We start from the raw sequence: 27742 nt of genomic DNA on the forward strand, positions 1-27742 counted from the left end.
CCCCGGTGTTCCCACATAGCGAGGGCATTCGAGAGAAGCCAGAAGTCAAGATTTCCGCCTGTAATCCCTCCTCGGTTAAACATGGCAGCTGATTCTTCTCTTTATACAAGGGTCAAACCAAGTCCACATGTGCACCACATGCAGCCCCAGGATGAGGGTTTGAGGCATGTCCTTTAAATACCCACGGCGGACAAGCAGTTTCTTTTGGCTAAATTGGTCCACGAATCAGTCATTTCACTGTGAGGTTTGCTGTTAATTTTGGACCAAAAAACAGGGCCACTGAGTAAACAGAGACTTGCCTAACAGTAAACCCACTCTTATATTTGGAAGTCACATCCCAGGGTTGGTCACAGCTGTCCAGGCCAAAAGCCACTCCCTGTCCTCTTGGCCCTGCCTCCTGCCTCCCCCTGTCACCCTGCCCTTCCCCTTCCTTTCCTGCCTCCCCCAAGTTGTCCAGTCCCTGATCCCCCATCCTCTCCACTCTTTGCCCTCCCCACCCCACCCTCCCAGCACCCCATCCCAGCCCCAGCTTTCTCAAGCGTGTCCCCCTGCAAACTCCTCCTTCCTCCTGCACCTCTCCTAAAGGGTCATTTCCACTGTGTGCACATATTCCAGAAGGTCCAATTCTCCTGACTCCTCCCGCCCCTCCAGCTCCCACCACTTCCGGGCTTCCTCGGAAACTTCTCGCGGGGACTGGTGCCAGCTGCCTGCATGTCCTCGGGCCCTGCCTTCTAACTCTACGTAAAGGTCCAGAGAACAGTCTGACAATGAGCATCTGGGGGACCACAAAACCCAGACCGTACAAAATTATCTTGGTCATGTTTACAACAAGTATTTCTTTCTTTTTTTCCTTTCTTTACAAAAAAAAAAAAAAATCATAATAAAAACCTGGTAGACCCTGGACACCCTTAAGAAGGCTCAGGATGGGATGGGGTGATAGGGGTGCAGGGGTAGGGTTGCAGGGTCTGGACTACTTGGGGCAGGAGGGGGAGGTCCTGAGGCCCCGTGCTCTTGAGCCATCATCCGGCGTGGCCCATCACAGGCACACAGTCCCCAGCAGAGGGACCATCCTGGCTCCTGCACCATTGCCTCTGTCCTCCAACTCACCAGCCTTTCTTCTGAAGCTCCCTCCTCTGCTCCCCGGGGCTCAGTGCTAGGCAGCCTTTCTCTCTTAGTTGTGTGGTCTTTTCTTTGCAATCTCAGTGATTCCCATTATCTTAGATAGCACCTATATAGTAAGTCCCAAACTTGTGTAGCTAGCAGCTATGAGACCCCTCTGCTGTCCCTGGAAGTCTAAGGGGGCCCTGGAGCCTGGGCTCTCCTCCTCGAATCCATTCTGGAGCTAGTCCCACTTCCATAAATTGTACCACTAGCCACCCAGGTCCACAAGCCAGAAAACCAAGGGCCATTACTGGCTTCCCCTTCCTTCACCTTTTCAGCACAAGGTCCATTCTCTGTCCCTCCAGCCCCAACTATCTCCAGTCTGCCCACCCCACTCCACTTTCCTTGCTCCCAGGCTGGTCCAGACCTCTAACGCATCTTGCCCGGACCACACTCCAGTCTTCCTGCTGGTGCCCCACATCCCCTTTGCCATCCCCAGAGGTTCATGCGACTCCTCTGTGCACCAGTTCCTGTGGCCTAAAGTCCCTGTGGGACATGCCCCACCTGCCTCTCCAGTTCTAAGGTCTGCTGCATGCCCAGTCCATGTTCCTCAGCCACCACCCCAGGTCTCTCCCCGGCAGGTCCCCCCAGCACCCTAGAATTCTCCTCTTGTCTTTCTTGTCTCCATTTCAATGTGTAAGCCATTCAGCCAAGACTTCCCAACTTAACAAGCCCTCCAACCCACCCCACGTGGAGACCACATACTCTATCACACCCTCTTCTTTATCCCCTTCGTATTCTTAGCACAATCTGCAATTTCTCTGGTTTATCTGCTGCCTTGCTTGTTTGCTGTTCATTGTTACTTGACCACAATGGAAGTCCCATGAGGGCACCGGCCATGACTACCTTGCTCGCCTCCATCCCCAGCCCATGGCCCCGAACCCAGCCATCCCCACGCTGGCCAGGTGGGGACACTCACAAAGGACATGGAACATGAGTCTGCAGTGGCCTGGTTTCTGCATGCACCTCACTTCTCCAGAAAAGCCCCCATTAAAACACTCATCTCACGGTAGGCCTTCTCCTGCCCCTTCACAGCCCATCTCCAATCTCACCAGGTGAAGGATGGCACAAGAAACCTACCCTTCCCTCATCCCTCCCCCTCCACTATCCACCCCCCGCCCCCGCCTCCATCCCGGCATCCTCGCTCCCTCTGCTATGCACATGCTGTTCCTCCCACCCCACCGTTCCCTGGCCCCAGATGTCTCCGACCCACCTTTTCAGATCTTACCTGTACTATGAAGTAGTAGGAAGTTCAAGTCCCTTCCTCCCTATACTTACCCCCTCTAGACTCCTGGCACCTGGTGGTTTTTGAACCACCAATTGAAGCCTTGACAACATACAACCTCAATTTCCTTCATGCATCTTACTATCCTGTGATAAAAACAATGACCTTGTTTTCTCTTTAAATCTAGTACCTCCCTGGGGTACCTGGGTGGCTCAGATGGTTAAGTATCTGTCTTCAGCTCAGATCATGATCCCAGGGCCCTGGGATCAAGCCCCACATTGGGCTCTGTGGTCAGTAGGGGATCTGCTTCTCCCTCTCCCTCTGCCCCTCCCCCCACATGCTCACATGTTCTCTCTCTCTCTCTCTCTCTCTTTGTCTCAAATAAATAAATCTTAAAAACAAAAACTAGTATCTCCCAGATACTGTACAAGTGTTATCCCAGGTGAGGCTCAAACTATGCAATCCAGTTTCCATCTCAGAGATGAAAAAAGTCACCGCTCATAGGGCTTGGGGAGCATGACGGTGGCACCATCTCCGTGTCCCCTCATTCCACCTCGCAGACAGACTGTCCAGTGAGAGTGCACTCTCTCAGGCCAGGTTTTAATTCACAGTGTCCATGTTCCTATGATCTTGCCCTAAAACGTTTAAAATAACCATTCATGATGGGCGGGAATATTTCGGATGAGTGGACAATATCTAACCTAATGGGGGTACCTGAAGGGTTTACAAATGAACCATAAGGGGCTCTGCTCTCCTTCTGTCTCAAATGACGTGCTGCGCAAGATTCCCTGGCTCTGTGTGGTTACGTTGGCAGTCTCAGCCCTGGTAGCAGAGGCTGGAGGGGAAGGAGGAATGTTTGACAAAGGGGTCCTCCACCCTTTGCCTTTCACCTGCATCAGTGCTGTGCAGCCACCCAGGAGGCTGAGCTCCTCCCCCACGGTGAGCAGAGACTCTCCTCAGGTGACCTGGGTTTCCTCCCTTCTGTTCCGTGTGCACCTCGCTGGGGGAGCCTGGGCTCAGGGGCCAAGGCTGCGGTAGGCAGTGTTGATAAGTGCTGAACAGCCCTGGCAGTGTTCCATCTGGGCGGTTTACTGACTCGTTTAGTCATTGCAGGGTACTGAGCACCTCCTCTCTGCCAGGCACTCCCGGAGGCGCGGGGGATAAAGCAGAGAACAGAACAGGGTTTCAGGAGAGGGAGAAGGGAAGAGAGTGGGATAAAGTGTATGAAGGACAGGGAGCAGGGCTTGGGGATGGGATGGGGAGTCAGAGAGCCTCCCTGAAGAGGGTACCTTTGAGCAGAGACTGAAACAGTGTGAAAGATTGTGCTCAAAGAATGGTTCTTGTGCCTTTTGTTTGCCCTCAGAAGATTCTAGAACATTTCTGGAGACCCAGCTGTAACTTAGAATTTTGAACAAAAATGTTCTTCAGGACTAAAGTTTAAAAAAATAAGTAGTTAATACTTCAAGCAAAGCACTGTTTCCCCCCAGGGAAAGTATGTTAGTCATATGCTAGCTTATTCATTAGAAGGGAAAAAAAGGATTTTTGGTGAAGCAGAGGGATAAGGGATTGAGTTTGGAGGATGCCAGCTGCTTCTCTTGTCCAGGGTTACAAACAAGGCCTGGGGCTTGGCACTCTGAAAAGGTCCCGAGTTTGCCGGGTAATGTGCAAGCCAGTGCTCCCTTGGGGTCACAGATGTCCTGCACCTGCTTGCAAAGGATATGCTGGGGAGGGGAAGGACTCTGTGATGGAGGAATTTAAATGCTGCCTGAGACAGAGCAGACATTAATAAAAACGAGAGGCACATTACTGCTTTCCAAGTCCTTCATCCACCTCAGCATATTAATTCCTGTGGGGCAGGTGGCATTTCCTCTTTTGATGATGTGGGACCCGAGCCTCATCCTCCAGGAACTGGACATTGGTTTTCTGATTGCCAACTGCGTAGGCACAGGCTTCCTGGAAGTGCCCGCTGGCTGGTTGGTTACGAAAGGTGGGCTGAGAGGGAGGACAGGCAGAGAGGGCAGAACCTAGCAGTGGGTGGGACCTAGAGGGGTGGGGGGATGGGCTGCGAGGGGCGGGACCAAGACAGCATGGCTCAGAGATGGGAGGGCATTCCATGGTCATGTGACTATAGTCCCTAAAACTATTCCCAGTCTTTCCTTATCTTTCATGGCCTTGATATTTTTGCAGAGTATTGGTCAGTTATTTTGTAGGATGCCTCTCAGTTTAGGTTGTCTGAGGTTTCCTCCTGATTAGATACAGGTTATGTATTTTTGGCATCTTTATTCTCCGTGCATTTTATCAGGAGGTTCATGACGAATATTCGTTCCATTACTGGTGATGCTCACTTGGTTTTCAGGGGTATTTGCCAGATTTCTCCAATGTCAAACCATTAATTTCCTCTTTGTCGTTAGCAAATACCTGGGAGAGATAGTATGAGATTATGTAAGTGCCCTGTTAAATCTTCAAACTTTTACCCACGACTTTTAGCATTCCTCCAATATTTGTGGTATCCTGATATTCATGCCTTTGGAATTGTTGTGTTGGTCCCATTCCTGACTAAGAATACCTGAGGCACTTGCCAGGGCCTGTGTTACTCAGGGCAAGCACACACAGGCATTCCCTTCATGGGACAAATGTTGTGCTGGACCAGCCCTTGTCCATCTTATCATGATTGCACGATGCACTTCAGCGAAAACAAGCAGGAAACTTTGAGGAACGAGATTTATCACTCACAAGCCTGGAGGGTATATGGCACACCCAAGGACCACACAGCGAGGTCACGGCTAGAGATAGAGTGCAGACCTAGAACTCTACCTCTATTAGGGTGCAAAGGTGGGGGGGAGGGTCTGGGGTTTTGAGGGTTTACTCTGTATGGCTAATTTCAAGCATGAGAGCAAGAACGAGGGCACAGGAAGGGCAATGGTCAGGTATCAAGGTCACCCAGGGCTTTCTGAAAGAGGGAGCTTCGTGAGTGGGGGGAAGCCTGGTTCTTTATTTGGTTGTTTTGCTAGTAGCTGTGTCACACACCTGCAATATGTTCACTGGAACTGGATGTCTTTGGCATGGGTGCCTCAGCACTCAAAGGCTTCATGTCAGGCACTCACGTTAGAATAGAAAAAGTTTAATGTCCACTTACACTACAGTAATCCTCTCCATCTGAGTGTGGGGAGTAAGACTAGGTGACTCTCTTCCAATGCACGGAATACGGCAAAAGTGATGAGATATCACTTCAAATGTGAGGTTATAGAGAGACTGTGACTTTTGTCTTGTGTGACTTTTATGCTTCCCCCTCTGATGGAGGTCACCTGCCATGTTGTGAGCACCCTGTGGAGATGCTCACAGGGCAAGAAACCGAGTGAGGTGCTGGGCCCACAGACCTGGAAAGGAACTGAGTATTCCCAACAACCACAGCGGGGAGCTGGGCATGGGTCCTCCCTAGTGGATTTCCTTCAGATGAGACTACAACCCCAACCCCTGGCTTGATTGAATCCTCGAGAGAGACGGAGTCAGAAGCACCCAGCTAAGCCTCCTCTAATTCCTGGTCCACAGAAACTGTGGGATAATAAATTTTATTGTTTTAAGCTACTAAGTTTGGGATCAATGTGTTATATTAAGCAATAGGTAACTAGTACAATATGTTATATATACTCATCGTGTGTGTGTGTGTGTGTGTAGAAAGGGACATATACCTATATCTATATAAATTTTTCTCTCTCTACACATTACAAACCATGGGTTCATACTGATCATTTCAATTTCAATCTGCTACTACAGGGATTTGTTCTAACCTTCCCCACCTTCCACGTTTGTAATCCTCCAATAGTGAGAAATCCAGCTCCTCTTCTACACAATGTATGGATTTCTTTGCTCTGTCCTTGAATACACAGAAAGAAATTTCAGAATTGCTATCCTATGTCTCTGTGAAAAGCTAGCTTACTCATGGGAATTCAGTATTTGTTAGAACACTTATTGTCTTTAATTGAAGGCATATAGTCCAAATACCATGACTTTATTTCAAAGGTGGTAGGGGGTGGGGGCGGGGAGTGCCCTCCCACCTTCTCTGGGAAGTGAGGAAGGACAGGCAAAAGGGAAGCATATTTTCTCTCCAGACAGCAAATGTTCTGCTTAGCTATTCCACACTGGATTATTAGAGCATTCCACATGAGAAGGGTTGGGGACAGGGCTTGCCACCCCGAGCTTTCTCCCCTGAGCTGATGTGGCCACTTCCCCCTTACTGGCTGTGGTTTTCAAGCAGTCATTACATTATTTGGGGAGAAAGGTATACAGCGTTGCTTTTTTGAAGGCCCCGAGGGAAGTTTTTGAATTATAATCCTTCCTGTTATTCAAAAAGAAACCAAGTGACCGGCTTACTCTACAATCTTCCCAGAAAGGCTTGGGGCCCCATGGGTCCATCCAGAAGGATGAAAACCCCGATCAGACTGTCTCTGCATGCCTAAGACTGGGCCCAGGACTCTGCAGAGCAACAAAAGGGGCATTGCGTCCTGACTTGACCTCACTGGGGAGAGCCTCTGTGACACGTGGGTGTTGTTGGCCCCCTCTGAGGAGGTGACATCCATGGACACGAGGGAACCCCTAAATCAGCATTGCTGCCCAGGTGGGTGAGGGCCACCAGACCTTCAGGTCACAGTCACACTGCGACGCTCCCTGGAGACTGTGGGACAGTGGCCAAGAACATGAGGCTCTGGCTTCCATGGTTTCTCCAAGGTCTGGCTCAGGATGTCCAGGTTTCACAAGCTAGGTGGCTGCATTCCCCTGTGCCTGCCGACCCAACATCGGAGACACAGTCATGTAACATACACACCACATGCCACATAGCACACATGCCACACGCATGACACACACCACCTACATTGCGCACATCACACACGTATACGCACCACACATATCACACCCACTCACACACATGCTACCACACATGTGCACACATCACACCACACACATACCTATATCCCATAAACTCCACACTCATACACCACACATACATCCTATACACGCATGAACACATCACACAAGCACACACAAACACATACACAAATAGCACAACTCGCATTGAGCCAGGCCTAAGGGAGATACAGAGAATGATGCTGGCTCCCCGATAAAGAAGACAGGTTTGCATCCTGCCTCCCTCGGCTCCAGAAAGCCACCCCGTGCTGCCAACATCCTTCAGTGCGTGCAGGCGCCACACAGTATAGCACTGCTGGGGGCTGGTGACCCAGCCTGCCCTGGAAGTCCCCAAGAACTCAGCATAGCACCTTGTACAAAACACATGTTCAACAAATGGACGTAGAGGAATAAGAGGTTGGCAAATGAAAAATGACAGTACTTAGGGCTTTTCTCTTCTTAAAAACTTGTTTTATTTTACTTTTGCATTACAGGCAAACTTTTTCTATTTTTAAATAGTTTATACATTTATGTAATTAAATTTTTTATGATTTTATGATGGGATTTCTCATATTTCTTTTTAAATTTTATTTTATTTATTCACTGTTCCAAGATTCATTGTTTATGCACCACACCCACTGCTCCATGCAATAACGTGCCCTCCTTAATACCCACCACCAGGCTCACCTAACCCTCCATCCCCCTCCCCTCCAAAACCCTCACTTTGTTTCTCAGAGTCCACAGTCTCTCATGCTTCATCTCCCCTTCCAATTTCCCCCAATGCACTTTTCCTTTCCTTCTCCTAATGTCCTCCATGTTATTCCTTATGCTTCACAAGTAAGTGAAACTCTATGATAATTGACGCTCTCTGATTGACTTATTTCCCTCAGCATAATTTCTTCCAGTCCCGTCCATGTTGATACAAAAGTCGGGTATTCATCCTTTCTGATGGAGGCATAATACTCCATTGTATATATGGAGCATATCTTCTTTATCCATGCGTGTGTTGAATGGCATCTTGGTTCTTTCCACAGTTTGGTGACTGTGGCCATTGCTGCTATGAACACTGGGGTACAGATGGCCCTTCTTTTCACTCCATCTATATCTTTGGGGTAAATACCCTGTAGCGCAATTGCAGGGTCATAGGGTAGCTTTATTTTTAATTTCTTAAGGAACCTCCACATTGTTTTCCAAAGTGGCTGCACCAACTTGCATCCCCACCAACAGTGTAAGAAGGTTCCCCTTTCTCCACATCCTCTCCAACACTTGTTGTTTACTGTCCTGTTGACTTTGACCATTCTAACTGGTGCAGGGTGGTATCTTGATGTGGTTTTGATTTGAATCTCCCTGATGGCTAATGATGATGAACATTTTTTTCATGTGTCTGTTAGCCATTTGTATGTCTTCTTTGGAGAAGTGTCTGTTCATGTCTTCTGCCCATTTTTGATGTGATTATCTGTTTTTTGAGTGTTGAATTTGGGGAGTTCTTTATAGATCTTAGATATTAGTCCTTTGTCTGTAGTGTCATTTATGAGTATCCTCTCCCATTCCATGGGTTGCCTCTTTGTTTTGTTGACTGTTTCCTTTACTGTGCAGAAGCCTTTTATCTTGATGAAATCCAAAAATTTTTAAGGGGAAAAAATCCCAACATTTTAAAAGGAAAAACTTAAGCCCAGCCAAAAACCTGCACATATGTGTTTATTGCATCTTTATTCATATTTGCCAAAGCTCAGAAGCCAACGGCTCCAGTGAATGGTGGCTCATCCAGACAATAAAATCTTCCTCAGCATGAAAAATAAGTGAGCTATCAAGCCACAGAAAGGCATACAGGAATCTTAAATGCATGTTAGTAAGTGAACGAGGCCAATCTGAAAAGGCTACATAGATAGGATTCAAACTGTATCACATTCTGGAAAGGGCAAAACTGTGAAGACAGTAAAAAGATGAGTGGTTACCAGGGTCTTGGGTAGGGGGGAGGAAGGGATGAAAAACAGAGCACAGAGGATGTTTAGGGCAGTGAAACTGCTCTGTGTGATAGTGTGATGGTGGCTACGTGTCATTATACATTTGTCAAATCCATAGGGTATACGACACCAAGAGTGAATCCTACAGTAAACTATGGGCTTTGGATAATTATGAAATGTCAGTGTAGGTTCAACCTTGGTAAACCACGTACCACTCTTGATGGACAGTGCTGATAATGACAGAGGCTATGCATGTGTGGGAACAGGGAGTATATGGGAACTCTCTCTACCTCCATTTCAATTTTGTTATAATGCTAAAACGGCTGTTAAAAAATAAAATCTTTTTGGGGCACCTGGGTGACTCCATGGTTTAAAGACTCTGCCTTTGGCTCGGGTCATGGTCCCAGGGTCCTGGGATGGAGGCCCGCATTGGGCTCTCTGCTCAGTGGAGAGTCTGCTTCTCCCTCTCTCTCTGCCTGCCTCTCTGCCTACTTGTGATCTCTGTCAAATGAAAGAATAAAATCTTTTAAAAAAAAGTAAAAATAAAATAAAAATAAAATATTTTTCAAGAATTTAAAAGAGCACTCCATTTGTGAGTGTCTCCTCTTCGCCATGTCCCCCAGGTTTCTGGATCCACCCACCTCCCGGAGCAACCAGTGTTAGCTGCTTCTTGTGAACTCTTCCTAGTATATCGCGTCTACCTTCAAGCAAGAGTATTTCCATATACATATTTCTTGTGTAACAGAATGACAATACCCTAGAGATTATTCCATGTCTTGCTTTTTCACTTACTATAGCTCAGTGATCTTTCCCTGTTGACACAGCAAAGTCTTATTTTTTTTAATAGCCACAGAGAATTCCATGAACGACTCTTCCATAACACAGGTAACAATCTCCTACTGGAAGATAGTAGGTGATGTCCAGTCTTTGGATATTATAAATAGTGGATGCATAGTGTGCATTTTGCATGTGTTCAGGCATATTGGTAGAGTAAAATACTGACATGTCCAGAGGTATCTGCTTTGCAATTTTGATATTATTGCCAAATTGCCCTTGACAGACATTGTACCAACTTCCAGCGGCAGCAACTGTGTTATATGAGTGTCCATTTCCTTACAACTTTTAATATTTTCAATTATAAAAATAACATGCAGTGAATCTGAGCACCAGAGAGCCCACTTGTAAAATTACTATGGTGTGTGGGTGCCTAGAAGCCCACAGAAGATGACGTTCTTGACAGCAAAACAAAATCTTGACCAGAGTCTTGTAGACTTGGTTGGTTGGCTTCTCCAGTAACTCACATTCACACCAGGGCTTGTCCAGGCGCTGGCTTACAGGGTGGCATCATACCCCCTTTGCAGACTGATTTGCATGCAAAGATTACTTTTTGCAACCCTACAGAAACCATGAATACATACTTCCAAGCCATTTCTCTGAAAAGGAACCAAAGCTAAGATCCTTGAAGAGCTGCCTCCACCATCTATGCAGATGTTTTGGGCAGACTTCTGTTAGTGGCACTGTGGTTTTATAAAAGTAAGAGAGAAATCCGACTAGACTTTGGGATGATATCAATCTAATTTTCATTTCTTTCTCTTCCAGGGACAGAAAGCTTGGATAGAAAAAACCTTTTGCAAAAGAGAATGTGTCTTTGTAATTCCCAGCACTAAAGACCCTAGCAGGTAAATTGGAAGTCACAACTAAGACATTATCCAAACCAGCACTTGTCTACCAGGTGCCAGCAACTATTCTTGTGTTTGTGAAGTTGGGGGGGTGGGTACGATGCAAGAATAATGGTCAGAATCCATTCCCCATGGGAGGCATTAATCATGGAATACTTCAGCTAAGAAGCTTCTCTGTTAAGATGCAGGAAAGATTGCTGTCCGGCACTCATCCTAATCTAACGTGAGCTCTCATAACCAGATGGGCTGACAGTGTTCCTCCTAGTCTTAGGGAGAGCAAGATGCTGATAGCTTTAGACAGATTTCCAGGGTAACTTCACGGCCTTTTGTTAGAGATTCATGTTATTTAGATAAACAAGTACTTCCACCACAGGAAAGTTCTGAGCTGTTAATTGAACTAGATGTAACTCTGTGTAAAGGCAGACTTTGTACACAAAATGTCAATTTCATTCACTTACATGGAAATGAGTCTGTTATAAATTAAGCAGTAGGTCTTCTAAAGCTGTGAAAGTGACTGGAGATGAATTTAGCCAAACCTTCCCATCTCTGAGGACAATAGCTATGAGTTTGGAGAGCCAGAGGGGGATGTTTTACCCATATGTTCACCCAATATGAAACCCATGCAGGTAGGATCACTGACAAAGAGTGCACAGACTCTCAGAGATCACATAGTTCAAATCTGACACATACAACCCTAGCCCTGTCATGTCCCCAAGCCTGTCCTTTCCACCACCATCGCATAGATTTTTCTTCCTGCTTAAACCCAAGGGCAAGAAATATGCTGTAAGGGACAATGCCAAAGATCACAAAAGTCTTCCTTCTGTTGCACATAAATTTCCCTCTTTATTTTAGTGACACCTGGACCCTCCTTGAAGGAAACTACCTATGCCAGCCTTCCTGGCATTGCAATGCCCCACACAGTCAAGTGGCTGGGCAGCAGAAGAAGCAGAAAGGGCCTCAGGGACTCACACATGAGACTCTTCTGTGAGTTGGATGCATTCTCTAGCACGGGCTTAAAAAAAAAAAAAGATACCATATCTCTCACTTAATATATCATCTCATATATGTTTCCTAGGCAACAAATTATATTTTTAATGGCTGCATAGTGTTCTGTTACATTTTTAACTAATCTTGGTAAATATGCAGAATGTCTCCAAGTTTGGTTTTATTAACAGTGTCGTAGTAAATAACTTTGTTCATAATTTTTACACACTTCACATACCTGTTTGATTAATTCCTTTGAATCAATTTCTTGACATAGAATTGGTAGGTCATAACATATTCACTTTTTAAAGACTTCTGATACATTTTGCATAATTTCTTTCAGAGGGCCTATAAGATTTATACACAAAATAACATTTTTACTAATATACAAATACTGTTGGAAAAATTTAGAATTTAGAAATCAGTGGGAAAAGATAGCTCATATTTGTATTTCTTTGATCAAATATCTTTGGCTATTTTTAGTTAGTTAATATGTTTATTGGATATTTTGGTTTAATTTTTCTGAGTTACTTTTTTATATTCTTTTTTTTAATTCTTTTTTTAATTCTTTTTTTTAATTTATTTATTTTCAGCATAACAGTATTCATTGTTTTTGTACCACACCCAGTGTTCCATGCAATCTGTGCCCTCGCTAATACCCACCACCTGGTTCCCCCAACCTCCCACCCCCCCGCCACTTCAAACCCCTCAGATTGTTTTTAAACATCTATGAGGAAAAAAGTGCTTTGTTTCCCTCATTTTGCAGTTAAAACTGAAAGGTTTATATGTCTTTTCAAAGGATTCAAACTAGAACCCAAAACACGGAATCCTCAGAGTTGGAACAACTCATGCTGGGTTTTAACTGAGCCTTAATATTTTTTGGCAAAATTCCACAAACATTTCAGGGAGCTACCCTGTGAGGAAAATATGTCTCACTTCCTCCTGAAAACCTGCTTCCACTCTTCCATGAGGCAAACAAATAAAAAAAATTGCACCCTGAAAAAAAAAAAAAAAAAAAAAAAAAACAAAGAAACAAAAACCTGGAATGAATAAACAACCATTTAACAGTCCCTGGAAATGGTCCCAAAGGGCAATAGGAAATAAAGAAATATCTATTCAAAAACACCAACAAAAATTCAGTAAGAAGGGCTACAGTCTGGTATTTGAACCAAGAGAGCTCCACCCCTTCCCCCTCTGGGCTTAGTAGGAGCAAACTAAATCTTAGGGAAGCAGAAGGAAATGATAAAGAATAAAATGGAAGTTAAAAAAATAGAAAACTTTGAAACAATAGAGAAAAATCAATGAAATCAAAAGGTAGTTCTTGGAAAAGATCAACAGAATTCACAAACCTTTAATTAACTCAATGAAGAAACAAAGAGAACAAATTCAAATTACTAGAATCAGAAATAAAAGGGCATTACTTACCAATCTTACTATCAAATTCCAAGAAAGACACAAACTTCCAGACTAATTCAAGAAGAATAACACAATCTGAATAGACCTATAAGAAATGAAGGCATAGGGGGCATCTGGGTGGCTTAGGGGGTTAAAGCCTCTGCCTTCGGCTCAGGTCATGATTCCAGGGTCCTGGAATCGAGTCCTGAATCAGGATCTCTGCTCAGCAGGGAGCCTGCTTCCTCCTCTCTCTGCCTGCTTCTCTGCCTACTTATGATCTCTGTCTGTCAAATAAATAAAATAAAATCTTAAAAAAAAAGAAAGAAATGAAGACATAGGATTAGTATCAAAAATTACCCACAAAGTGGGGCGCCTGGGTGGCTCAGTCGGTTAAGTGGCTGCCTTCGGCTAGGCTCATGATCTCAGGGTCCTGGGATGGAGTCCCACATTGGGCTCCCTGCTTGGTGGGGAGTCTGCTTCTCCCTCTCCCTTTGCCTGCTGCTCTGCCTACTTATGCTCTCTCTCTCCACCCCTCTGTCAAACAAATAAATAAAATCTCTTTAAAAAAATTTTATGATGACTTTTACCAAATATTTAACATAGGCAGTAACCTCTTCAACATCGGCCATAGCAATTTCTTTCAAGATATGTCTCCCAAGGCAAAGGAAACAAAAGAGAAAATGAACTTTGGGGACTTTATCAAAATCAAAGCTTCTGCACAGCAAAGGAAACAGTCAACAAAACAAAGAGGCAACCCATGGAATGGGAGAGGATACTCGTAAATGACACTACAGACAAAGGACTGATATCCAGGATCTATAAAGAACTCCTCAAACTCAACACTCAAAAAACAGATAATCACATCAAAAAAATGGGCAGAAGATGTGAACAGACACTTCTCCAAAGAAGACATACAAATGGCTAACAGACACATGAAAAAATGTTAATCACCATTAGCCATCAGGGAGAATCAAATCAAAACCACATTGAGAAACCACCCTACACCAGTTAGAATGGTCAAAGTCAACAGGACAGTAAACAACAAGTGTTGGAGAGGATGTGGAGAAAGGGGAACCTTCTTACACTGTTGGTGGGGATGCAAGTTGGTGCAGCCACTTTGGAAAACAGTGTGGAGATGCCTTAAAAATTTAAAAATAGGGCTACCCTTGATCCTGCAATTGTGCTACAGGGTATTTACCCCAAAGATACAGATGGAGTGAAAAGAAGGGCCATATGTATCCCAATGTTCATAGCAGCAATGGCCACAGTCACCAAACTGTGGAAAGAACCAAGATGCCCTTCAACGGACGAATGGATAAGGAAGATATGCTCTATATATACAATGGAGTATTATGCCTCCATCAGAAAGGATGAATACCCAACTTTTGTAGCAACATGGACAGGACTGGAGGAGATTATGCTGAGGGAAATAAGTCAAGCAGAGAGCGTCAATTATCATATGGTTTCACTTACTTGTGGAGCATAAGGAATAACACGGAAGACATTGGGAGATGGAAAGGAGAAGTGAGTGGAGGGAAATTGGAGGGGGAGAAAAACCATGAGAGACCTTGGACTCTGAGAAACAAACTGAGGGTTTTGGAGGGGGGGCTGGGTGAGCCTGGTGGTGAGTATTAAGGAGGGCACGTATTGCATGGAGCACTGGGTGTGGTGCGTAAACAGTGAATTTTGGAACACTGAAAAAAAAATAAAAATTTTTTTAAAAAAGAAAAGAATTAATACTAATTTCTCACTAAAAAATTCAAAAAATAGAAGATTAGATAACACTCCCCAACTCAGTTTTCAGTTTCATGAGGTCAATACTACCTCGATATTAAGATCAGACAAAGACATCACAAGAAAGGAAAACTATATGACGGCATCTTCTGTGAGTACAGATGCAGAAATCCTGAACAAATACTATCAAACCAAATATAGAGAAATATAAAAAAGAATTATACACCATAATCAACTGGGATTTATCCCAGGGATGCAAGGTTGGTTTCACACCAGAAAATCAACTAATGCAATACATCGCACCAATAGAATAAATAACAAAAGTCATACAATCATCTCAACTGACAACGAAAAAACATTTGACAAAGTCCAACCCCTTTTTTCATTTAAAAAAAGAAGTCCTAGGAAATAGGAGTAGAACTCCTTTATTCTAATAAAGGACATCTATGAAAATCCACGGTTAACATCATATTCAATGGTGCAAGATTGGATGCTTTGCTCCTACTATCAGAGAAAAGACAAGGATGTCCACTCTCATCACTTCTATTCAAAATTATACTAGAGGTCCTAGCCAAGGTAATTCAGAGAAAGAAATAAAGGGCATCTGTAGTGGAAAGGAAGAAGTAAAGCTATCTTTATTGGCTGTTGACATAATGTTATATATAATAACTCCTAAGAAATCACTAAAAAGAAAAAAAACTATTGTACCTTATGAGCAAGTTCAGTAAGGTCACAGTGTAAAAAAAAATCAATATACAAAAATCATATGTATTTCTATGTATTTGCAATGAACAATAGGATAATGAAACTAGCAAAACAATTTCATTTATAATATCATCAAAAGAAATAAGATACTGGGGTGCCTGGGTGGCTGAATTGGTTAAGCTTTGGACTCTTGATCTCAGCTCGGGTCTTGATCTCAGGGTTGTGAGTTCAAGCCCCACCTTGGGCTCCACGCTGGACACAGAGCCTACCTAAATTTTTTTAAAAAATTAAAATAAATAAAAGATAAGGTACTTAGGAATCAACTTACAAAAGAAGTGCAAAACCTCTACTTTGAAAGTACAAAACAGTGTTGAAAGAAATTAACAAAGATCTAAATAATTGGAAAAAAATTGCCCGCATTCATGGGTCAGAACAGGTTAATATTGTTAAGATGGCAATATTCACAAGAGGATCTACAGCTTACTTCTTTGCAGAAATTGACAAGCCAGTTGATAGGGAATCACAAGGGATGCAGAATAGCCCAAACAACCTTATTTGAAAAAGAACAAAGTAGGAGAACTCTACTTGATTTCCAAACTTACTACAAAGCTACAGTCATTAAGCCAGTGTGGTAGTGACATAAGGGTAGACATACAGACCAATGGAATAGAATTGAGAGTCCAAACATATCCGAGCAACTATGGACAATCAATGTTTCAGCAAGGTGGCCAAAGCAAATGAAGAAGGAACAGCCTATTCATCACATGGTACAGAAACAACGGGATGTCAAGATGCAAAAGAATGTAGTTATCCCCCACCTCACACCATATATAAAAATGAGCTCAAAATGTATCAAAAATCTAAATGTAGGGGCTAAAGCTATAAAGTTCTTAGACAAAAACGTAGGGACAAATCTTCATGACTTTGGATTTAACAAAAGATTCTTAAATACGATAATGAAAGTATAAGCAGCAAAAGAAATATATTCTCAATGTGACTTACGTAGAGAAGTGTTTTACAAAGCAACAGAAGAATTCAATAATATTGAAGAATCCTGGAAGGTCAACTCCATATCTGGAGGGCATGATTATACTTTGTCACAGAATGTCCAACAATCGATGCCTATATTGATGTTTTCAAGACATCAGAAAGAGCTAAATAAGTTCGGTAAAGAAGGGCAGCCATCTGATGGGTTTTAAATGGACTGGTATATAAATAGATATATGTTGGTTATCTGGAAACAGCCATCATAAAGAGCATTTCTACCCCTACAAACCCCAGGTAAGGTGTCAGTCTGCCCCTGTTTGGATGCTACCCTTCTGTTTAGATGAACTCATCGTAAGGAGGAAAATGTTATGGAAAGACTCTGTTTTACCTTTGTTTTCAGGTGCTGCTGTGGCCAGTTCACCAACCAGCACATCCCCCCTCTGCCAAGTGTAACATCTGGCAATAATGAAGAGGAAAATAAACAGGTGGAGACTCAGCCTGAAAAATGGTCTGTCAGCAAACACACCCAGAACTACCCAACAGATTCCTATGGAGCTCTTGAATTCCAGGGTGGAGGATACTCCAATAAAGCCATGGTAAGAGAGGCCTTCGGAAGGGATGCTGCTGAGCCCACAGTCTCCTCAGAGGCCCAGCCTCCCAGACCCCCAGATGGCAGACACCTGGGTCTTCTTTCAAGAGCGTGGCTCAGTCTTCCTAGATATTTCATTGCAAAGGCAAGAAATATATCTGCACACTCAACTTTTTAGTCATGAGATTTGGAAACTGAGTGCTATTCTAAAAAAAAAAAAAAAACAAGTAGTGTCACTAAATTCATACCAGAGTTGTGAATCCACAAATTATGCTCCAGCCCAAGTCTGCAACCATACTCATCACTCTATCTCCAGTGATGAGTGAGAAATTACGCTATTTGTTTTTTGGGGTTGTTTGGGGTTTGGTTTTGTTTTTTAGGACTGTGGACCTTCAAGCCCCACCCCCCTTTAAGTGGGTTAGGAGTGTCTGGAAATGGTTCCCTCTGAAGTCCGACCGCAGCCTCCCTGGGCCTGCATTCAGTTGGCCCAAGAAGACTGAGGTCTTTCACATTTGTGTGTAAACAGGGAGTGCCCTCTGCCTTTCTGATGAGCCCTGCCAGGGAGGGGAGGCGTTAGCACTGTGATTCCTTTCAGCTAATTCTGAATAATACTCCCACATGCCCAGTCAGATCATTTTTGCAATTTCATTTTATTCCACTGGCCCAACGTCATTGTGCAAATAAAATGCATTTGTATTCTAAATAGTACAAAATAGGGACTTCTGGAATGGCACCCTACATGTTGGCATGGACACAAAGAAGTGGTTCATAGGGGCCAAGGCAGATATCTGACCATTAACCTCTTCCTCTCCTTGGGGGGAAAGTCACGTCCAGAGGCTGGCCCAGGATCCCCATTCTCAGCACCCACTCAGTGTGGCCAGAAGACCGCTCCCTCAACATTGCTCTGTCCAACCTCTGGAGCCATGGTTGTAGCTGAGCCAGGTTTAGAATTGATTTTTTCAAGATTAAGGGTTTGCCAGGTAAAACACAGGACAGCCAGTTCTATGTGAATTTCAGATGAACCACATAACTTTTTAGTATAAGTATGTCCCAAATATGGCATGAAGTCATACTTACAATAAAACATTTTTCAATGTTCACATGAAATTCAAATTTAACTGAGAGTCCTGTATTTTTATTTGCTAAAATCTGGCAACACTTCCAAAGTTCCCTTCCCTCACTTGGCCACAGACTCATACAGAGGAACAGGAAGCCAAGACAGCTTTTGCTCGGGACAAGAGTGGTAACGCTGTTTCCCTGTGATACGAGAGGAAAACCAGGAATGGTCCTGAGTGTCACATACTCTTTTACAGTATATCCGAGTATCCTATGACACCAAGCCAGATTCACTGCTTCATCTTATGGTGAAAGACTGGCAGCTGGAACTCCCCAAGCTCTTAATATCTGTGCATGGAGGCCTCCAGAACTTTGAGATGCAGCCCAAGCTGAAACAGGTCTTTGGGAAAGGTCTGATCAAGGCCGCCATGACCACTGGGGCCTGGATCTTCACCGGGGGCGTCAGTACCGGTAAGAACAACCTCATTCCGTTGCAACAAACATACAAACCCAGAACTCATGGTGCTTCCCAAAGAGCTTCTGAATAATTAAGGTCAAAAAACAAAATGCATTGCAACCAGACAATATTTATGACAGAAGTGAAATCTTTACCTAGTAGCTTGTTTGTTATTTTGATATGATAGCAGTAATGGTCAACTTTTCTGGCACCCACAATGTCATTCCTTGAACCAAGCCCTGTACAAGCCTCATTTTCACTGAGGACCCCTGACAATCCTTTCCACTGTCCTATGGGAGAGGAAACTGAGGCAGGGAGAGGTTAGGGACATGCCAGGCAGTCTGACTCTCAACTTCAGCTAAATGCGCCCAGTGACTTCCAAGGCACCCCCACTTACTTCCCTCTTTATGTCCCAGAAATTTATAAAGGAAGTCCATGCACCATTGCTCTAGTTTTGGGTTTTTGTTTTCTCTTTTCTAGGAGCTAATGCTGAATGACTAATTATTATGAGCTTGGACTTTCAGCGTACTTCCTTTTAATGATGAAGTTCTATATGCTTCAACCCTATTCCATAGGGAATGGAGTGGCTCAGAGAAGGGACCCCTAAAGTTCATAACTAATGGTATGATGGGAGGTATTGGGCCTAAAAATATGATTCATGGCTGCTTACAGGTGTTATCAGCCATGTAGGGGATGCCTTAAAAGACCACTCCTCCAAGTCCAGAGGCCGGGTTTGTGCTATAGGAATCGCTCCATGGGGCATCGTGGAAAATAAGGAAGACCTGGTTGGAAAGGATGTAAGTGTTTCCTCCCCAGATATTGGTAATTTTTTAAAATCAAAGTCTTTATTTTGAGATAATTGTGGATTCCCTGCAGTTGCAAGAAATAATAGAGGTCCCATATACCAACCCCCCTTCCCCAATGGTACCATCTTGCAAAACTATGGTACAGTAACACACCCAGGATATTGACATGGATACAGACAAGATGTAGCACATTTCCATCCCCACTAGGATCACTCATGTTGCCCTTTAACATCCATACCTAATTCCTTCCCACCCCTCCTACCTCCTTAACCCTTGGCAGCTGTGAATCTGCCCCTTATCTCTATAATTTTATTATTCCAACAATGTTCTCTAAGTGGATCATGCACTTGTAACCTTGAGGATACATCTGAATTCTACCTGCTTCCCCCATTAGTCTTCATGTCTGAGTTCTGCAGCTCTGATCTGTGTTGTGCATTTTGCCAGGTAACGAGAGTGTACCAGACCATGTCCAACCCCCTCAGCAAGCTCTCATTGCTCAACAACTCGCATACTCACTTCATCCTGGCTGACAACGGCACCCTGGGCAAATACGGTGCCGAGGTGAAGCTGCGGAGGCAGCTGGAGAAGCACATCTCTCTGCAGAAGATTAACACAAGTAAGTTTCAGCGAAGGCCATGGGTGCTGGGCTGCCACGGCTGCCGTGAAACCTGGGCTGAAAAGGAAACTTCCCCAGGGTGTTGAGAGCTTTCACCTTGATTCTCATTAGATCCACTGAACAACAGATCAACAGACTTGTCCAGCCCCCTCACCCTGGCCACCTACCCAATCTCACACTCACTGAGCTGTGTGGTGATGTTCTGCCCCAGGTTCACTGGGAGAGACCGTGCAAGAAACAGTCTTGCGGCGGTTGTCATGGTGATGGCATTGCCCACCACGTTTTCCACTGTAATTACTATAGTTATTTGCTTAATGTCTGAACAGGAAGAAAGCTTCTCACTCCAAGATGTAGGTTGGATTTCTTCCATCAAGTAAGGGTTAGTGTGATCGTTACATTAAATAGCTCTGTAGCTCTGGGTCTATCCCCCAAACTAAGATACGGTTGCAGGACCATCTGCTCCCCCATGGCTCCACCGGTGCTGGTCCAGATGGCATGGCTTGCAGCGGAGCTGCTGCCCAGGAGAGGATGGTGAGGTCAAGCTCAAGAGAAAGGAGCAAACCACAACCAGATGAAACAATACCAGTTAGAATGAAAATAACTGGTGTCATCTTGGAAGATGTTCATACTCCAGCAGTTCTTACTGCCAAAATATTATGAAGAGATTTTAAAGAGTATTATGTTTTTACCATTACTGATAAGATTTTTGTGAAAGCCAGTCTAAGCCCTGGAAATAGTCATCATCAAGGCTAATGAAGGGCCTACGGAATGGCACAAGCAGTTAGAATGTTTGCCTGCTAAGGGGACTGTGGATTTCCAAGATTCAAATCTCCATTAATAAACTGCTTGATAACTGATTTTTTTGTTCTCACATTTGTCATTGTCTCGGACTTGTAAGTTTTCATGCTACCCAACTGCATCTGTCCATGTGACTTGTGGGCTTCCCTTTGTCATCCTTTGCCTAGGGCTCTGAGTGGGGCAGGGACAGCAAAGGGGTGCTCAGTTGTCATCTCTCACAGCTTGGAGCTTCGGGGAGTCCAGCCTCAACCAAGAAGAACCAATTTTACACTGTTTATAGAAAATAAAGTGATTTGGCTACACTATTCCTGAGAATCTAGAATCCCAAGACTTGCTTGGGTTGCAAATCTCAGGCAGGATCCACATCGTCTTGATCCATTTTTTCCAGTATCTGTTGGCCAGGGCCTGGCACCAGGCAGACCCTCAGTGCATATTGGCTGAAATGAACTTAACGGAGATTACCCTGGTAGGAGAAGACAAACGTGTTCAAAAAAATTTTTAAGAGTCCCTGGCTATAGAGATGCATCATGGAAGCAAACCCAAAACTCTGAATTCAGCCACTTGAAATTTTTAGATTCCCTCCTCCTATGCTAGCAGATTTTCTCTGAAGGCCTTGAGAACGATGAGACGAAGGACATTTCTCCTACTTGCCATGCATTAAAATGCTCATCAAGTAACTCCCATCACAACCAAGGGACACTAGGTGAAACATGCTCAGTGTATGACCTGTCCTGCCCAGCCCGGGGTGAAATTGTCAAGAAGACAAATGTGTCTCAGTGGCTTCTCCACCTCCACTGTCTTCCCTCTCCAGAAATCTCAGGTTCTTGAAGTCTTCCAGAGTTCACTCTGTTCGTTCTGCCTCCAGAAGTTAGCCTGCTCCTACTGAGTTTCTGAAGAGTCCTATTATCTGACGGAGACAGATGGAGGACTCGGGGAACAAGTTAGTCCCTGCCAGGCTAATGATGGTGGCCCGAGTTTGCCCTCCCAGGTAATCTGTGCCATGACATTGGTCTCTATGATGAATGTATTTTATGTTGCAGGATTGGGGCAGGGTGTGCCCCTCGTGGGCCTGGTGGTAGAAGGAGGCCCTAACGTGGTTTCCATTGTCTTGGAATATCTCCGAGAAGACCCTCCAGTCCCCGTGGTCATTTGTGATGGCAGTGGACGAGCGTCGGACATTCTGTCTTTCGCACACAAGTACTGTGAAGATGGAGGGTAGGATTTCTGACCTGTTGCAGAGGGTGGGTTTTTAACTGCCTTCTTATTAGACCAAGAAGAAAACTGTAAGTGATACATTGAGCCATTCCAAAGATGCTAAATAATGAAGATTTACTAGCTCTCTTCCATTTTCTGAGGTCAGCATGTGAGGGAGCTGTCAAGGGCATGTTTCTTACGGAATTCTTTCTCTGGGGGAATTTGCTCTCTTCCAACTTAGTTTTCCCTTATAAGGTTTTCAATGAGCCTGGAATTTAGGACACGTGTGAATGCAGTTTTTGACTGTGGTCCCCTTTTGTCTCCCAGCCTGGTATAGCCTCCAATGGTAAAGTTTCAAGTCAAAGACACCAGACCGACCTAGAGTTCTCTGATCTATTCACGTAGAGATTTAACTCGTGCTGTTTTCTTCTCTTTCGCATTTCCTTCGAACAGGGTAATAAATGAATCCCTCAAGGATCAGCTTCTAGTTACCATTCAGAAAACATTTAATTACAACAAGACACAATCGCATCAGCTGTTTGCAATTATAATGGAGTGCATGAAAAAGAAAGAACTCGTAAGTGTCTTCAGTTTATGTCCAAACCAGCTCCGCAGAGAGAATTATGTTTCCTTGCTAATTCTGCCCATGTGTGCGTGATGGACTCGCTCATATTTTAGTTCAGGCTTTGCCAAGGGCCAGTTTACCAAATTGGCCTTTAGGCCCACGTGATGGAAGCAGAGTACACATGCGTAAAAGAGGGACCGGGGTGCTTTCAGATACTGGCAAACATCAGGTGACCTCATGACACATCACGCCAGTTCTGAGGCTCATGACATTAATTGTATGTCAAGTCTTGAGGAGTGACAAACATACCCTTTTAGGTGTGCTTACAAAATTCTGTCCCTTCACTTTCCAAATACAGTAATTATTTCCAACTCCTTGCCCTCCCTAATTATGCTGGTAGAGGAATACGCACAAAATTCTAAATCTACAAATTTCCTACGAATGGGGCACGTTTCTGAGTGGAAATGATTGTGTCATCTCCAATTGCGATTTAGATAATGGAGTGCGTAGATCCTGAATGAGCTCTTTCCTCTCCGGGGGTGTTGAAGCAGATTGGGTAAAATAATAAAGCAGGGACCCAGGCAAGGACTCAGAGCCTGGATGAACAAGGTTGTCCCTCACGGAAATGAAAGGCACCTGGTTTAAAATTGATGCACTTTCTGAATCATTGCATCCCATGTCAGGCTCTATGGTCCTTTTTCAAAAACACCCCGATTCGCCCTCTCAATTGCAGCTTGACTTTACCTAGTCTTCTCATGATTAACTCATTTTCAGGTCACCGTGTTTAGAATGGGTGCCGAGGGTCAGCAAGACATCGAGATGGCAATTTTAACTGCCCTGTTGAAAGGTGAGCTCTCAGGAAACAGCGACTCTTGGCCTCTTGGTGCTGGCCTCACCTGGGGCTTTGCTCATGGCCAGAAACCCCTCTCCCTCTTCTGCCAGGAGCTGTGTCTATTGGTGATAGATTCCCAAGCCCGTCAGTCTGCCTAGAGTTATCTCAATGTGAAGCCATGGGGAATGACCAGGTTCACGATGGGTTTCCCGGGAAGGAGTGTTTTCTGTGGGTCCCAGTGGCCTGTGATGGCTGAAGTCAGACCAGTTTCTATTTGTCTGTCATTAAGGATTTCGTCATAGAGGTGACCACGAACCATTTTTCATTTGTTATCACTGCATCCCACAGTGTTGTGTTCAATTTCCCCATCCCGCTCCTAATGATAGGCTGCAACCTGGCCACTCTTGGGATCACTCCCGGGACACACATTTCCTCCCTGCCTCTTGGTTACTCTGGGACCATAAGGGGGCAGGGATAAGAGAGGATAATGTCACCATTGGGCCAGCTGCCCAGTAGTCCTGTGCTGGTCTCCCTGCAGCTGGGGGTTGTTGCTCTTGGCCTATACTCACATTTGGCTTGAAGGGACAGCACCCCTTGCCCTGGCCTGACAGATGCCTCTTGCAGATGAGGGTCCTGGGGTCACCGGTGCCTCCTCCGTCCCTTCCAGGGAGACCAAGCCAAGTAGGTACGGAAAGAGGTTGCCTCCAACCTCCTCTCAGGCAATTCTGTGAGAATAGGAAGTTCTTAGCTTTGGGGCTTGAGTAGACACTCAGGAGCAAGAGAAAAGACAGGAGTGCTTGGTTTCTGGCGGGTGGGGGTCAACCCTGGGAAGCCCATGCTAACCGCCCAGCACCTGCCAAACCAGGATGGTCCAGGCACCGAGTGAGAAGAGCCTCGTTTCTTGCCTTTCCAGGAACCAATGCTTCCGCCCCAGACCAGCTGAGCTTGGCACTGGCTTGGAACCGCGTGGACATAGCACGAAGTCAGATCTTTGTGTTTGGGCCCCGCTGGCCGGTGAAAATAAGTGTTTTTCGTTTTCTACCATTTACCATGACCTTGTACAGACGATAGATCAGTATGTTCTCCCTCGTGACACAGATCTTAGGAAATTATCTGCAGTTTCTGATGATCCAATGTGTAATCCATTAGGATCATTAGGAGATGTTGCTATTGAACTTCAAAGAACCAGCCAGAAGAGCTACTAGCCGTAATTATAGATTCAAACCAGTGCTCTTGAAGAAATGAACAGTAAATATTTTATCTTTGCTAGTGAGAAGTGGGGCTTACCCTTTTCAAGGAAAAGAAAGAAAAGAGCCCATTAAAATTAAATACAATGATTGCATGGACAGCATTGTTTTTCTTTTCTTTTTTTTTTTAATTCTGTTCTGTGATATCCTGGAGGCCTAGAAAATCGTGTGTGTGTGTGTGTGTGTGTGCGTGTGTGTGTGTGTGTGTGGTCTTTGGGGTGTAGGGTCTGTGTGTCTGTGTAGCATGTATATGGGTGTGTGTTATCTGTGAGGGGGTATATGATGTATGCACATGCATGGTTTAGTGTGTGTGCATGTGTGTGGTATATACCTATGGTATCTGTGTGTGTGTGTGCTATGTGTAGTGTGTAAGAGGGTGTTCATGTGTGCAATATGATTGTATGTGGGGGGGTCGTGGGGGTGTGTGTACAGAATGAGAACCTGTCGTAAACAGCTCTAGGTTTTCCTACTTCCTGCTGGTTCCATTTTCATGCCAGCCTATTTTCATCTCATGAATGCAATCCCTGAAGATACAAATTGGATTTTTTTAAGTCCTCTTCTCTTCCCTCCATTATCTCTATTTTTCTCCCCGGTCAGCTGCTCCCATTAAGTTCGTCTCATCTTTTTCTGTTGCAGATCCTGGCCTATCCATCTTCATTTCAGAGCGAGGGATGAGGCTAGTGTAGGAAGCCTACTTTGTCACTGAACAGCTTTGCTTTGCCATGTGCAGACGGGAAAAGACCAGTGAAGCTCCAGGCCTCTCTAAGCAGGTCCTTCCAATTCTTGAGCAGCTAGCTGTTCTACAGTCTCTGCCTGGGGATGAAGCTCAGGAATGCCGTCATTCTGCGCCTGCCCGCTGGGCTGGTAGCCTGCCACACAAGACGGGATGCGTGGTCCCCTGCTCTGTAGACTGTCCTTCCACTAATCACTATGCTTTCCACCCAGCACTAACTCTTACTCTTTAAAAACCTGGTCCCACCTCTACTGCTCCTTCCACATAAGTCCTTCTGGGCATCAGCTTCCTCTCCATGATTTTAACTGCCCATCAGTATTTCCAGAAATTTGTTAACAGCTCTTGTCTGCCTCTTCTTGAAATAGATTTTTCTTTCTTTCTTTCTTTCTTTTTTAAAGATTTTATTTATTTATTTGACAGACAGAGATCACAAGTAGGCAGAGAGACAGGCAGAGAAAGGCGGGCGGGGGGGAAGCAGGCTCCCTGCCGAGCAGAGAGCTCGATGCGGGCCTCGATCCCAGGACCCTGAGATCATGACCTGAGCTGAAGGCAAAGGCTTTAACACACTGAGCCACCCAGGTGCCCCTATAGATTTTTCTTTATCATAGTCTTTTGCAAGTCATTTCCATGGACAAGCGGGAGACATGATTAAGACTGTAACCTGGAACCAAAAATCCTTCTGTCTCCCCACAATGCAGTATATGGTCTCCAAAATCTTCCTTTAATGGTTGAAGCACTCGATAAACTATGTGGCTGTGAATCTTTATTTTTTCTAGAATTCTTGACACAACAGAGAACTCATGGTGGGCAGGACATGATGTTCACGACAAGCAATCTCGGGTCTGATTCGTTATATTTTACTTGTCAATATTCTTCTACCTATATTTTTTTAAGTACAAAAATCACAACTTCCCCAACAAAACTCTTTGTGAAAAGGTTTTATTAAAAACAACAACGGCAAAGAGAGAGAGAATAGTGTTTGATATGAACGTATAACAAAGTAATTTATTTATACTGAGTCACAAAAACTTGGGCTAGCAATTTTTTTAAGGAAATAGGCCCAACTCAGTCTGCGCATCCATGAGCAAAAGGTTTGGGGACCTCTAGACCACTGTCCATTTTAAAGACAAAAATCTACAAACCCTGACCAGCCTCCCTGAGATTTCTGAAACAGAAAGAAATGTCTGCTTATTTTTCAGGATGAGAACTATTCATTTGTCTTCCATCTATAGGCAAAGGCTTGCCCTTGGTAAAACACATGAACTAGAATCTTAAATTCAAAGCAGCAATTGGTGATAATACCTGATGTTTAGATTATACACTGTGTTTTGCCCCATGTGTTCACATACATGAGCATTACAGCCTTCAGAACTCTGAAATAGATCTGATTGTCCTCATTTAGAATTTGGAAAAAAGCTGATGCTCCCAAGAGGTTAAACATATTTTCCTGGGGTTCCTGGGTAGCTCAGTGGGTTAAAGCCTCTGCCTTCGGCTCAGGTCATAATCCCAGGGTCCTGGGATCAAGCTCCGAATCGGGCTCTCTGCTCAGCGGAGAGCCTGCTTCTTCTCTCTCTCTCTGCCTGCCTCTCTGCCTACTTGTGATCTTTGTCTGTCAAATGGATTTTAAAAAAAACATATTTTCCCAAGTTTACTCATCATACTTCTAAATAGCATATAGATCAAAGAAGTCTCACAACAAATTTTAAAATATTTGCAACTAAATGAAAATGAAAATACAACTTACCAAAATGTGTGGGATGCAGCAAATCACTGCTTAGAGGGAAATTTCTAGCATTGAAAGCTTATATTAGAATAAAAATTAAATCACAAATCAATAACATTGAAAAGAGGAAATCAATAGAGAAAGTCAACAAAACCAAACTCTAGTTATTTGGAAAGATCGATAAAATTAATAAGCCTCTAGCCAAGCTAATTAAGAATATTGATATCACAAATGAAAGAGGGAACATCAGTACAGACCCCATGGGCATTACATGGATAATAAAGGAATATTATGAACAACATCCCCAGCAAGTGATCATTTAACCTGTATTTAATGTTTCAAAGAGGAATTTCCTCTTCCAGATATGGTCCAAGCCATCCCATATCCTTT

At 44.3% G+C, this 27742-nt stretch overlaps 1 protein-coding gene across 1 annotated transcript in view; it reads left to right on the forward strand.

Moving 5' to 3' along the window:
- The first annotated feature begins 4264 nt into the window (after window positions 1-4264).
- Window positions 4265-27742, forward strand: part of TRPM1 (transient receptor potential cation channel subfamily M member 1) — an 85370-nt gene continuing 61892 nt past the window's right edge. The window contains exons 1-10 of the mRNA XM_032835937.1: window positions 4265-4324; window positions 10852-10931; window positions 17137-17332; window positions 18639-18852; window positions 19511-19635; window positions 20089-20260; window positions 22099-22273; window positions 22706-22829; window positions 23592-23664; window positions 24563-24663. Coding sequence (XP_032691828.1) covers window positions 4265-4324; window positions 10852-10931; window positions 17137-17332; window positions 18639-18852; window positions 19511-19635; window positions 20089-20260; window positions 22099-22273; window positions 22706-22829; window positions 23592-23664; window positions 24563-24663 — 1320 coding nt within the window. The remainder of the gene's footprint in view (window positions 4325-10851; window positions 10932-17136; window positions 17333-18638; window positions 18853-19510; window positions 19636-20088; window positions 20261-22098; window positions 22274-22705; window positions 22830-23591; window positions 23665-24562; window positions 24664-27742) is intronic.

This window comes from Lontra canadensis, unplaced genomic scaffold (genome assembly GCF_010015895.1).
Source record: "Lontra canadensis isolate GAN:19392208 unplaced genomic scaffold, GSC_riverotter_1.0 scaffold89, whole genome shotgun sequence".
NCBI lineage: Eukaryota > Metazoa > Chordata > Mammalia > Carnivora > Mustelidae > Lontra > Lontra canadensis.